The 14,962-nt window shown below is 41.0% G+C and overlaps 1 protein-coding gene across 3 annotated transcripts in view; it reads right to left on the bottom strand.

Moving 5' to 3' along the window:
- ARHGAP22 (Rho GTPase activating protein 22) overlaps positions 1–14,962 on the bottom strand; it is a 145,693-nt gene that overhangs the window by 124,297 nt on the left and 6,434 nt on the right. For all 3 annotated transcript variants that reach the window (XM_032695362.1, XM_032695360.1, XM_032695361.1), the window contains exon 2: positions 1,658–1,857. In XM_032695362.1, the coding sequence (XP_032551253.1) occupies positions 1,658–1,857 (200 nt within the window). The remainder of the gene's footprint in view (positions 1–1,657; positions 1,858–14,962) is intronic.

The raw sequence follows: 14,962 nt of genomic DNA, 5'->3' as shown, positions 1-14,962 counted from the left end.
GTAGGCAGAAGATCAATGGGAATTTTGGTGCAGCTACTGATTTAGTTTTTGCACACAAGCTTGCAGACCACACTTGATATATAAAACAAAAAGACTTAAATTAAGCATGAGTACCTTTCAGGCTAAAGGAAATTAGGGATTAATATCAACTGATGCAAATATCTCCAGGGCCTGTAACAAAGATCTTCTAAGGTCTCAATTGTGTTCCTTTGTAGGCATCCCTGTGCCATTGCCCCCTCATTCCAGAAAATCCCAAGCAATAGCTATCTACAAGTTACAAAAGTAGATCTCACCTGTGGGATGCATACAGCCCTAGCTCAAGTCAGATGCAAATCCTAGTTTGCAATTCCTAAAAGAATAGTCAGGACACAGTCCTTTATCATCCTACACAATAATATTCTGCGATTCTGTGAAAACTGCTTCCCATGGTGATAAATGTATGGCAACTCCATGCCCCAAAAGGGCCAGGGTTAAAGAAACACTTTGCAACATGACTACTGAGGCAGTTTCTTCCTCGTCATGTTCACTAACACAGTTCAGAAGTGCTCAGTGGACATGTGCTCCATATCCATTGCACATGAATATAACGTGCTTGGCCTAAAAGCATAAAATCCAGCTGTTGCTTGCAGCATCCTGAGTAACCAGGCTACATCATCAGGTCCAAGTGTCTGTAGCCTTTACACAGCAGGCTGTCCATAATGATGGACCAAATCCCTGATTAGGAGAGCGCAAGATATAAGATGCAGCCAACATCCTCATTCATCTGCCATACTTATATCAGGCCCACAGGGGAATATTCATTTCCATTCTCACTCTACAATGAAATTTATGTGACAGTCAAGCACACAGCTGCATCAAGCAGTTCAATAATCATCTATAATGAGCGTGTGGATGGTGATGATATTACACAGGCTGACTGTCACTCTGTAATGCCTGTACTGACTCATCAGGAGGCAGAAGTACAGGGACATTGTCTGGCTTATTCAATTATATTCCCTCTGTTCAATGACTCTGGCTAAAGGCCTGACAGTCAAAAAATAACTACATGAATTATGATACATAATCTACTACAGCAACTAGTAGATTAACCTTAGTTGAAATGCTGCAAGAGTATTTTACAGGCATTTGAAGAAGATGAATAAGAAATTCTTTATCTCCTCTATAAGCTTTATCCCATAGCACAACACCCTCTCCTTCCCTCACAATGGCAAAACATATTACAGTCCATTCTCAAGGCCTTCATGCCAGCATGTAACAAAACCTACCCCTCTACACACACAAGCCAGCCCTACACAGCTGGTTCACCTCTCAGCGAACAATGGATTAGTTGGGAGGTAATGAGTCCCAGCTGACTAAGCAAGGTTAATCACTCCTGCCTCAGGAATCTGGAACTCCATGGCTCTTCCTGTCAAACTCCAGTCTCACAGATGACCATACTAAGATCTGGAGGTCAGCATGCCCTAGTGGGTAAGTAAACACCTTCTAACCTTTCCCCAAGCTCTACAACTTGCCTGATAGAAGTCTCCCTACCATGTCTCTTGCCTTTGAACCTTCTTAAGCGTGTATTGTTTTGGCGAGGATAGAAAGCAACTGAAATGAGCTGTCAATCAAAGCAGTAACTGTGATCTACACAGAAGTCACAACCAATAAGTCATACCTGAGGTTTAGTTTCCTCTTCATCCTTGTAATAGAAGAGCTGATCCCCACGCAGCACAAACCATCGCTGCTGCCAGTTCTTCATAATGCTCCTTTGTTTCTTTAGCCAGCCACACTTCAGCACACGTTCTTGAGGGTTTGGAGAAGAAGGTCTGGAGGGAGGCCCAATCTGTTCACCCATCACCAAACTCCTTGACCGGGCTGAAAAGGCAATTACAGAGTAAATGAAAAAAAAATAAATAAGGATACGAACACTCAGAGAGGCTAAATAAGTGTTCTATACCTTCTTCTCAGATGTGGATAGAGCATTACATGTATGCTACCTCTTTGAGCAGGTACTTGTTTTTCAGGGTGTACATTCAAGTTCATGACAGTCAAACAAAAGACAAACCACCTTTTTGGTACTGCTCACGCCACCAACCTTCTAAAGTGACACAATACCTCCACTAAGGCTCCAATGCTCATACTACCTTTCTTCGTGGCAAATCATTACTGAATTCCAGCTCTATAATAATGATATTGTTCTCTCCTAAAGGCGTATTTAGCCAATGAGGATGTGCAAAAAGTGTGGTGAGGGGGGACAGAAAAGGAAAAAAAAGGAGAGAGTATAAGAAAATATTCTTACTCCACACACTGCTACTGTGGGGTGATTCGCCAGTGAACCCAGCTGCCATAAGAAAAAAAATTAAAAAGTGGGAAAGATTCAAAAAGAGAATTATCAATCAAAGTGACAAAGACAAAAGACATATAGATAGCATAGCTATGCAGAATGATTAAAGTCATCTCACTCTTCAAGGCTTTCTGACATCGAAGCAGAAAAACAAAATTAAAACAAAAGATGAAATAAAGGAAAAAAAAAAAATCAACATGTAAATCTGACTAAAGGTTTCAGAAATAGAAAAGAAATGCATGACCCTTTCTATTCTCTTCCCACATGCCTGCAGTAAGAGTACTAAAGTTTTGAGCATTTAGAGCTAGTCTGGCATAGCAGATAATGATTATATACTGCAGGCAGCAAGCCAGTTCTCTAGAATGGATAGGTTAGGTGACCTTATAGGTCTTTTCACCTCTACTTCCTTTGGATTTATGAAGTATCTTATAATAATAGTTATTTAATATTTCATGCCATTTTCCTTCATTAGTGCTAACATGATCCTGCTCCTTCCCATTTTCTACAGTCAGCTAACTTAAAGCACAATTTATAATTGCTCACTTGGAACAAAGTGTTAGTTTAGAAGCCAATACCAGTAAATCTACATCACTGATGTCTTACATTAACACTGTAAAAAACAAAACCAAAACAAAACCAGGCAGCTAAAAACCAGGCAAGCTTCTTATTCACATATCCCTGATATGCTACAGCTAATCCAGATTGTCACAACAAAGGGCAACTCTGCCTCTCAGAGCACTGTCTAGCTTTGCCTCTTTTGGGTTCAGACAACTACAACATGGCCTTGATGTTACCACTCGATACTGCTTTCTGCTCCTGGTGCCTCATCACACATTGATGAAACTGAAAACATGCCAAAGAAAGAAAAATAATTTGGAGGTTGTGGCATTTGGGAAATAAAAAACAATGATAAGAAAAAAAATAATTTAAAATAATCACAATTGCATCATCAAACTTGATCCTTTTTCTTCTCTTCCATCAAGCAAACTGCAAAATAAGGAGACTCAGATAACGGACTTAGGTCAGATCTTTGGAGAGCCTCCTCAGTGTAATCCAGTGAGGGAAATTCCATTAGTGTCTGTAATAAAATCTACTTTGACCTTCCTCATCATCTGGCAGTCAGGCCATCATGTTTTGCTTTATAAAGAAATATAAACCAGCACGTCTACACACTAAACACCACTAAACACTTCTGTCAGCAGAGGGCAGATCTGAACAGTACCACGTCCTCCCATTATAAAAAAAGTCTCAGTGACACGATCTCCACTTGTACCGTTTCATATACTTTCTCCTTTCACTCTGGCTTAAGGATCTGCTCACCTCTCCTGTAACCATCCTGTAGGCACTCAGTTTGACCCCTGACAATTTCCCAGTTTTATAGGCAGAAGATGACATCACTTTGTTAGTCTTAAATGTCAGACTCAGTGAAAGCCCTGTCTGATAGGCAGAATGGATTTTTTTTTTTTTTTCCACTTCTCTGAACTGCTAAGGTAAATTCTGGTACTCTCAACAGAACTGTGAATAACTGGTTTTGTATTGTGCCAAGAGAAATTAGCTTTCAGCTTATAACTATCCCCTGTTATAAGAAATCAAGTTTTTATTTTGTTATTAGCTTCACTTAAAAATGTAAATTAAAAGTTGAAATATTCTAAGAAGCACTGCTGCAGCATCATAGCTTTATTTGAATTATACTTCCCTTATTTTTGGCTAAAATAGCTGGCTGAATTTAACCTGAGCTCATATACAGCATTAGTCCTACATGAGCAAAGTTTACCAGCAACCCCTGGATTTTCTTAAGTAACCCAGCACTTCTCAATTCTGGTTATTTTTACATAGTCAAAAGAATTCGAAAAAAAAGTCATAATAAAGAATTCCCTTAAGATCAGGCTTTGATGTATCCAGGCTTATTCTCTAAGCTTGCACACTATAGTCTGAGCTCTCACAGAGAGGAATTATCATTCCAGTAAATATATCAACAACCACTTTCCACCAACAACCACATGCAGCCAAGATCGTCAGGATTTGGTTCCAGCCCTTCTGGCAGCACAGCACCTCTCACAAATGGATACAGAGTTACCAAAAATCCCCATCCCCTTCCCACACCCCCATCACCACCAGGTCCTAGAGGATCCCATTTCATACACACACAGTAAGAAAACTCCCTGGTCACATTTGAGTCTCTATTGCAGAGGCCTGCAGAAATTTAGTTGAACAAAACTTCTCTGCTTCATCCCAGGTCACATTTTACAACTATGACCAAACTGTAATCTGGTTTAGACTGTCCAGAATCGGTTCCACATTCATGTTACAACTTATGTTATTACAAGAGCAAATATCCCAAAAATTTGCTTTTACCAACAGCGCTATAACGTTTCTTAGGCAACATCTTGGCTACTAATCTAACCATTTAGTGTAATAATACCAAAATCCATACTTCAGTAAGCACTTAAGTCATCTCCACACTGAAGTACCGTAGCACTCTCCAGCTTAAGCGTGAAAGTCCCATCAGTTTCCAGTTTTCCTCACTTGCATATAGTTACATGCACCCTTTGCTATTTTACCCCTCCGCCTAAAAAGAAATCAGTTTTACGTACCTGGAAAACTACCATCTATATTGACAGACCTCAAAAAACACATCAAACATCTTGCTTTGCTATAACCCTAAGTAAGTTACTTTGTACTTCCACACACCCTTCAGTGCTATTCATACAGTTCACCTAGCAACTATCTATTTTAGTCAAGAGTAAAAGCTTTCATGATTACTCACGGGAGAATGTATATTTTTTTTTTTTTATTTTATTTTATGCAGCACCCTGTCTCAGTCAATTGCTATGGTTGTCAATTCTTCATGCTGTCTTAGCTTTCCATTTCCTTAGTTTCTGATTGTGACTGTAATAGTTAATTTCATTAGGGAGATACTTAGCAACTTCATCTGCAAGTCAACAGCATGGATCAGATAGAAATTTTCAGAAAGAGGAATTATTTATGGCTATTAACAGCACTGATGTTTACACTGCATGCTTCACAGAATACAATAATTGCATAGAGGTCAGAAGAAAAGTTTCACGGATGAGCACAGCCTTCCTCTAAAGCAGTGGGTATCTCATACTACTGGGATCAAAATATCTGCTTTGATAGTCTGATGCAGTACATCAAGCCCCTGATTCTTAATGGTAGAAATACATTCTTTATGCTCATCTATTGAACAGAATTATGGAATCAGCAGAACATAAGGAAGAAAACAAATCAATAAATCCAACTCACAACAACTCAGCAAATACTCTACATGCCCTAGAGTTCTGATCCAGTAATGCCTTTTCAATAACACCACACAGTTTGGTTTCGCTCTTCACATTGTCGTTAGTCGATTATTGATTCAGTCATACATATAAGTTCTAAACCAAAATCAGTGTAGGAAGGATTCAAACTCTCCTTGGAAAAAGGTTTAGGATTCATTTGCACAGTGTGACAGTACTGAAATGCCAACCATATACCCACTCCATATCCACTCAGAAGCTGGGAAACAAGGCAATTCCAGCACAGCAAGGTAACAACAAACCAGGCAGATCCATATTCTTGCTACCCCACAGATGGCACTAACGAGTCAAGCCATTTTGAAATGGTAAGTCATAAAAGGCAAGAATCAGAATTACAGACCTTGAAAATACTCCTCTGACTGGAAGTGACACTGACACATGGAATTTCTCATATCCAGATGATTATGGGAGAAAGAATATGAGCAAAGGCAGTGAAGAGATGCTTCAACACTCATTATGCAAATACCTGGGGCTACACTAAATGAACTCCCCCACGATTGGTTGTCATGTCTTTAATAGTAAATTCAAAGATTATCCCAAGGAGCGAATGGGTCAAATTAGATGGACCCACACTGCTAATCCTTACAGAGGTAGCAATCCCTATCCCCATCCCAACTCAGCCTTGTCTAAAGCTAATCTTTCTTTATTCTCTTCATTTCCCTATTATCAGGGCACCTGCCTCCAAGCTACATACACATTCCTGTTCTCACATCTACTTTCTACCCTGAACATGCACATAACAGAGACATCATCTTCCCTTTCCATTCCTCCTTTCCCAGTTCAATCCTGCCTGGCAACATCATACAATCTCTTCTGCTCTCCGTCTCCCATTCTCAGCTCTGAACACCACTAGAGATTTGAGCACTCAGTAAGTACCTACTCAAACCAGATGTGGAAATCAATCAAGTCAACACAATTCAATATCAATTAAAGTTGTAATCTTTTGAAATTTCATAGGCAGTTAGCTAAAAATCAATACAGTCATTATAATTGATTTTGGCCAACAACTGTCCTACAGTAAAGGCACTTTGCTCTAGTGTGTCTTCAGTCTAACAACACAGTGACACACTATTATTTGTAATATAGTCTTTGTTTAAAGTATTACCCACAAAGGGCAGTGGTTTCACATCCTATAAACAATATTCTCAGTCATTTTATTTAATTCAAACTTGGCCTCAAAAGAGGATTCACTGGAAACACAAGTAATATGCTTCAGAAAGAGAAACTGAATTTCCTTTCACTGAATTGTAGGAAATCAAATATTTGGTTTAGATTTTTCTGTGTCCATAACACAATTGTATTTGCGTTTGAATTTGATAGTTGAGATACCAGAATCAATAAGCATAAATGAAATCAAGACACTTCCTCAGCACCATCTGAGAATTAAGCATCTTGAAACACAATGAGCAAAGAAATTAAAGACAGAACGTTTGAAGTGGTTGGTGACAAGATGTGTTTAGGCAACTAGAAGGATATTAGTTATAAGGAACTGGCAAGGGCTTTTCGTTCCCTTAAGGTAAACAGAGCAGCAATCTGTACAGAAACAAATGGGTGCTACACAGCCACACACCTGCTCACATTTTGTCATCTGGAGGACAATTACCACATTCAGAAACATTACCATAAGAGCAGGTTGTGCTCCATCACTTCTATTCAATAAAGCTCCACCTGTCTACTCAGAACATTTTATAGAGCAAGGTGATGTTCTATGTTCTACTTCCTTCCCTTAACTTGTTTTTTCTTTCAGCCAAAATAAAAATACAAAAGGAAAAATAAATGGATCTGGAAACTCATCATTTTTTCCAAAAGAAAACATTCATGCATTACACTGTAAGCAGTGCAGTTCTGTAATCTTACTGTCCAACCAAAGGAAAATCAGGGAGACAATTAGCTTTACATATGTTAGTCTCGTAACCTTGTATTTTCTGCAGTGGTTGGGAAACCAGACTTAAAGTACCAAACCAGGTTAAAAAAAAAAAAAAAAAATGACTGAAAGTGTGAAGGAAGGATCTGTTTGTACAGCTATTTATTTGCTATTAAGTGCCTGCAAGAACAACTGCATTCCCAAAGACCAATTCATAAACCTAAAATCCAACATAAACTAATACAATTCACTATACTATAGTATGATTGCACTCTCAGACTAGGGATAACTGCTGCTAGAAACTGGTTATACATGCTGTCAAAAATACCTTTCAGCCCTTCACTGAAGGGCACAAACTTTTGTTACAGATTGTTTACCTATAGATGAGCGCATTCTGTTTAAAAACAAAAATCAAAAACAAACAAAAAACCCCACACACCAAACAGACACTCTTTTGAGCAGAAAGATACCCAAGAGAGGGATGAAGGAAGATCTGAACAGCAAGGAAGTGACCAAAAAGCATGTTTCAGCTATGGCCAAAGATTCTGAGCCAGCCTGAAGGACTTTGACAAGAATTATATATTGTAGTAGATGATGCATGCCCAAAAAGGAGCCCAAATTCTTAATGAAGCAACACTCTGTTTCCAGAACACAATTTCATCCCCTCTCAGAAATTCTAAGTCCAAAACCTGAAGGTTCTGGACTTTCAAGATTTTATAAAGGTTATTCTCTCATCTTTTTTGCACTGCCAGATCAGTCAGTAGTTTTTTCCACTGGAAAACTGCAGGTGCACCAAGGACTTCTGAAGAATAACATCAGACTGCATATATTCTTTATATCAGCATGTTTTAAGGGTGAATGTGCTAACCGTACCTGGCAGCAAAGGATGCAAGATTTCCTGCCAGCTAGCAGGTTAGCACACCCAAACAACACTGTTAAAATGCACATACTGCATCTGGTACTAAAAGCTGTGTAGCCCTACCGTGCCATAAACTCAGGCACAGCAGGACACATTTAAAGTTGCCTTTACCCTTTCTAGAGTCATGGAGCTGGCTCAGGTCTTTGCATCACTCTTCAACAATCTCACAGCACTCCCTTTGTAGAACACAAAAAATCTATTCCTCTGTTCCACCTACAGTACAGTATTTATGGAACACAGTCAGAAACAAAAGGCAAAGACACACTATTTTGAGAGAAGTTGCTTCCTGACTGGCATGAAGAAATTAATCTTGGACTTCTTTGTGGTGTTCAACAGCTATGACTTTTCACTAGCTTACAAATGGCATTGTCAGCTCTGCAAAAGGTACATTCTAAATAAGAAAAATAATTTTATACTCCAGTGACCTGTGTGATGTGACCATAAAAGCCACTTTAATGATCAGAGTTACTTGCAAAAGTATGCAGGTAGCACACCTAAACAAAGCAGCAGGGGGAAGACAAGAATCAACTTTAATCTCAGTTCTCTTTTTGAGTGACACAAAGGTTCAAGGCTTCTGTGAAATATGCTGATGACCTGTTAATGTCTTTATTGCATCAGAGAACACACCTACAGTAGCATAAACTGATACACATTAATGCACAGCCTTTCCACAAGTCAAGGAAAACTCAAATCAATGCGACCCCCACACACACAATGAAAAAAAAAGACAAAAAACAACCCATATAGTCAGAGGGATAATTTAGTCCTTTACTCCTTAAAAACAATTTAAATTAATCTTCAAACTATTGTTACAAATTGATGGCATCTTGGACTTCAGGAACAGCTAAGGATTTTGGCAATCCATTGCTGCCATCATGTAAGTAAAGGGGCATCAGGTTGTGAGAATATGTGGGGGTTTTTGCACTTGTCAACAAAGGAACTTCTGCAGATAACCCACCACCAGCTGCTCCCAAAAGTGCTCTGCAAATACATGAAGCCATGCCAATCTTCCCAAACCACTGGAATTAGATCAAGGATAAACACCAAGATGCAAGGGTGATGATTTGATTCTTTCTGCTACTGAACTACTGATTAACTGATCTGGTGAAGTGACTCTATTCCAAAAAACCACAGTGAATTGAGGGAAACCATTGAGAACTATCAGCATTCAGATGAGGTAGCCTACACCTCCTCTGCAGAACTAGGACATCTGGCTAGGGCTGTATTATAAAGTAGTACAGCACACTGGGTGTGGGGTAGAACAAGTAGGGAGGAACAGCTAGTACTGCCAACATTGGAGTACATTTTATTTAAAAGTAATCCAAGACTGGAGATAAGCTCAGCTGGTCATAGCCTGGTGCTAACAACACTAAGGTTGAGGGTTCAATCCCCATATGGGCCGGTCACTTAAGAACTGGACTCAATGATCCTTGTGGGTCCCTTCCAAATCAGAATATTCTGTGATTACGAGACTATGCTAAAACACCATCCAAAGCATGAAGGGTAGGAGAGGTCAGGAGATCTGCTGCAAAGGCATTGATCCAAACCAAAATGGAGGTCTCCCCTGAGCCTCCTAATCTCCAGGCTAAACAATCCCAGCTCCCTTAGCCACTCCTCACAGGCACTTGTGCTCCAGAGCCTTCACCAGCCTTGCTGCCCTTCTTTGATATGCTCCAGCACCTCAGCATTCTTCCTAAACTGAGGGGCCCAGAACTGGACATAGTATTCAAGGTGCAAATTCTTCATTGAAGAGTTTAAGTCCTGGTTGCTGAACCCCACCATTCCCATCTCTGCTTTTACTGCTCCCAGTGCATCTGTAGTAGCAGCATGGCTGCATCTGTACAATGTGAATAAAAATGCCTACAGAACAGCTCAGAGAAACTATAGCAAACACATCTGTGATAGGACAAGGAATGAAGATATCATTCATTTAGCACCCCAAGTACCAGCTCTTTACTTCTCAATAGAAGATATCACACTGAGTGGTGCAATTCTTATGCCTGCCTTTCAGTATTTCAGTACAGCAAAAAACCCAAACTCATGCATCAGCATGAGTCAGCTTCTCCATAACAGAGTGTACAAAATACATCAGAACACAACCATTTATCATGCTCCCATCTTTTTCTTCTTTAACAGTGGCCTCCTCTCCCTCCTAGCAATAGGAGGATGCTGCAGGTCATATTTTAAGCACTCTATTTAGCACAGCTTTCTCGAAGTCCATGAATATAAACACAGAAGACAAGGAACAACAACGTAATACTCTGTACTCTTAAGGCAAAATTAGAGAGCTACAAGTTCCATGACCTGAACACTCGTCACTCAAGTAATACTCACATGCTTAAATTATTTCTTATGTACTGAAAGGGACACACAGAACCTAGAGGACCACTATGGAGTGGTAGATTTATGATAATCTACACCAGTAGACAGCAGGTTCAAGTCTACTACTTTTTTATTCTTTTTTTTTGTAGGGTTGGGGGCATAGTCAAGCATATTCTTACTTATTCTTCTTTCTGATCATGAGTAGACTCTGTAACCAGTGTAACCAAATTCAACACTGTGTCCTTTGTTATTGAAAAACCAGAGTTACAAACCATATTGACAGGTTGCCCAAGTACAGAACTGCTCTCAGCAGACCATATTTAAGGTCCCTTTATCTGCACCATCCTCTGAGTGCTCTCAACAGGATCCACTGCAGACTATTCAGAGGACAGATCAGCATTTAGGTCACAGCTATTTGGTGTGTCACTCTAAAGCACATGCACTTGTCACATACTGTGGCCTACAAAACTGTCTAGCAATCCTAAACATCAGCTCTCCACTCCAACTGAACCCTGGCAGAATCTCTTGAACGCTGTAAATCTTCTCCATCTGGTTGGTTAGAACTGCCTTCCTGACAAGCACTGCTGAAGGCAGCTCTGTTGCTGGCAAAGCTCTCATAGTTCTGTGGACATCTACACTGAACTACAGCTCACTGCTGCCAGAGGAGAGAAGTCTTATTCCTTTCTTTCTACATCCACTCTGTTCTTCCCTTCTGCTGATACACCCAGCCTTACATTCCTACATTATATTGACAAGGTGAGACCTTTCTATAAGAAAAGTTAACTTTCTATCATTCCAGTAAATATCTAAGATTTTTTTCTTCCTGCTATTTTAATGAGTCAAATCAGGTCACAGAAGGAAAACTGAATGAATACTTTGTACTCCCTCTGCAATCAGCAACAGCCCCTTGAAATCCTCCCTATGGGTATGACTATTAATTTTTAATAACCTTTCCAGCCATAGTGGCTTAAGGAGCAAACAAAATATGCTGACCATGGTAACATTCAGATTGGAGCTGGGATTGTAACCTGAGCTCGAACAGCATCAAATACTCCGGAGTTCTGATCAAGACCACAGTTCTACAGCACTACAGGTGCAGCACAAGCATAGGTTCACTGCAGGACTAGCCAGAGGCACCCCAGTCACCCACGTTTTTGATAAATACTAATGTCTGTGCCATGCCAAGCACGTGGTTCGTGTTATTCCGACATGCAGTGCCTGCCAGCGTCACTGATACCTAACACTGATGCTATGAGCACCAAAGACCTTTGTCCACCATGCTCCATGAGATGTTACTTCCCCAAATTATTCTGGACTGAAAAAATAATCTAGAGTACAGAAAACTTTCTGAAGGCCTTTAGCCAGGAACGGGCAATAAGATGAAGTGATACAATGACCCAGGCACTTTGAACAGTAAACTTCCAAAATCCAGCCATAACATTGTATTTCTCTTCTTTCCCTCATCCAAAGATGAGGGAGGTATTCATTCCTACCTTACTTTTCAGGACATAGCATTGAACCAACAGCTAGGTGTGCCTGTTTCAACATCATTGTACTTGTTTTCCATCTGCAACCAAATTCTGCTTCCTTCTCCATACAACAGTTGCCACACTGTCAGCATTGATTTGGGGGACAAAGGCAGAATAAAATCAGGAATCCTTATTCTTACACTAATTCATATTCTGAATCTAAGGACTCAGATTATTTACCCATAAGTATTTGTGACAAGATGTCACTGGTTAATAGGGTAAACTGGAGGTCTGCAAAGGAGTATTAGCCCTGTGTCTATAGTTCACCTAAAGAGATAGTAATCAGCCCAATTCTTCCTTGTAAAACAAAATTAGTTCTCACCTTAGAAACAACATACACATCTTTCTTGTCATTCATCCCCAAACCACAGATTTTGGTTTTTTTGGTAACTTCAATACCAGTTCACAGGACGACAATCTTACCTGAAGCATAACAATTCTTAACACCTGCATTTAAGAGGAAGGATATGACAAGAAACACTTTTCAACCATACCAAAAACCTAGTATCTCCTCTCTTTAGCTCTTCATAAAGAACAGTTTACTGCTTTTTGGGCACAAGGGATGCACAAGAAAAGCCCTGTGGAAGGAAAACATGTTTAGAAAGACTGTCAGCAGCAGCTTCCCTCCCCCACATTAGTTTTAAATACCTTCAACATGTGCAGGCCTGGGCAGAGTCTAGGCACAGATCCTTTCCTCTTCCAGATGAGCAGACAGCTCACACTATGGCCTCATCAAGGAGTTTCCCCTTCCCACCACAGTGTGCCCTTATCATTACCTCAAACTACTCCTGCTCATACTGAAGGGAGTTGGAAAAAACAAATTAGGCTGTTTATGCTGCTATGCTTGCCTATCAACTACCATGAATATAAAGGGAAAGCTTACAAGAAGAAGTCATCATTCTGGTAGCAATCCTGCAATGAAAAGTAATACATTTATACAGGTACTAAAAGTAGCAGGTGACTCTCCTCTCAGGAGAGAGATGCTACCATTTGTAGTGCTTCCACTGCACTATTCACAATCCTGTCAGTTTTACCCTGTGCTCACTCAGTGGTATTCCACAAGTAATTAGAGAGCCTATGGCTTTTTAATTTTTTAATATTTAATTCCCTCCCCACAAGTGCTTCCCTCCCACAGTCCAGCTATCCTTAGAGCTGAATTACTGCTCTTTCTCATGGCCCTTTCCCCTCCCCAGGAGGTAAGGCCATGGCTCATTATTTCAAATTCAGATTGCCTGTGCTTAATAAGCTGGTGCCTGCCTACAAACTTTTCAGGGCTTTTTCTATGGAGAGTGATTGCCTGCCTGAGCCTTCAGGCAAGGACAGAAAGCTGCTATTGCCAAGAACAGCACTTACTCCAGCACAAACCATGAAACCAGTTTGAGAGGGGCATCTCTACAGCAACGGGAAGATTACACCTTTGAACAAATCATGTGCTTCTCCATGGGACATACCACAAAATAAGAGTGGGAATGTGAACCTGTCTCTGGAGGAATCCCACAAACATCACTTTCTTGACTCCTTCTGTATCAAAACAACAGAGACAAAGAAATTACACCACAGAGCTCATAATGCAGCTCACTGCCATGCACCCCTGCACCAAAGCAGCACAGTGCTAGGAGCCTGGCCTGGTACCAAGGAGCAGAAGTAACTCCCTGCTTCATTCACCTCCCTCGGGCAGCACATGGTGAGAAGGAACACCCAGATCCTCCTGGTTTACTTGCCCCCTACACTTTACTTTTAGTCTGGTCCTGTTTCTTCACACTGCCTCCAGGGCAGTTAATTCACCAGTGCACGAGCTCCAGACCCAGTGCTTCCCTCCACAGCCCTTGTACTGTTGCCTTAGGATTTTAAACTCAATTCACCAGCTTCATCTGAGTTACTCCAAAGCAAAAAGATAAAACCCAGATTCATGTTGCCCCAGGGCTACTGCCACCTTCTCCTCCACAGTGTCTCAATAGACTCCTTCCTCCACCAGCTCACAAACTGAAACATAAACCAAAGCCTATTTACCACCACATCATCCTAGCCTTTTACCCACATACCTTTTCAGAGAACAGCTCCTGAAATTGCCTCTCCTACCTTAAAGAATCACTCATTTAAGGATGCGGGGTAGTGAACTTCCCCCTCACAGGTGCTCCTCCTTAACGGTGGCTCTGCCATGCCAGCTGCAGCTAGTCACACTGACTGCTCCCTGCCCTGGAGCCTGGTGTGCTCCCAGCAATGTTGGTGGGCTCTGAGAGCTGAGGGAAGCGTTTGGAGGAGTTCACAGCTTTAGGGCTGTTTACTTTGGTTCCAGGAGTAAGAAACCGGGTGTTATTATTTGCCTGGTAAGCTGAAGGTGCCAAGGTGCTGGCCTCCCACGTGTTCTGGGATAGCTGTGTACAGCATCAGCTCCTCAAACCAGAGCTGCAGCATGGGGCTGTGGAGGCTCCCGTGCTCCTCTGCATAGAGCTAAGAGGCTGCAGGTGCTAAGCTGTGATTTGGTGAGGAGGAATAGACATATGAGAGAGTTGCCCTTCTCTGCCTTTCATTCACCAGTGAAAGGAGGGCTCTTTCACTCAGCGTCATTTGGAAGGGAACACAGCCTGAGGAGCTGCCTACACTGTACAGTCCCTGAGGGCCAGGACTTGCTCCAGCAGCACGGTGCTGGCCTCTGCAGGAGTCAAGGAGAAAGGTGCCACCAGT

Source organism: Chiroxiphia lanceolata, chromosome 8, assembly GCF_009829145.1.
Source record: "Chiroxiphia lanceolata isolate bChiLan1 chromosome 8, bChiLan1.pri, whole genome shotgun sequence".
Lineage (NCBI taxonomy): Eukaryota > Metazoa > Chordata > Aves > Passeriformes > Pipridae > Chiroxiphia > Chiroxiphia lanceolata.
The sequence above is the reverse complement of the archived record's forward strand: the minus strand, read 5'-3'. Positions and strand labels throughout refer to the sequence as shown.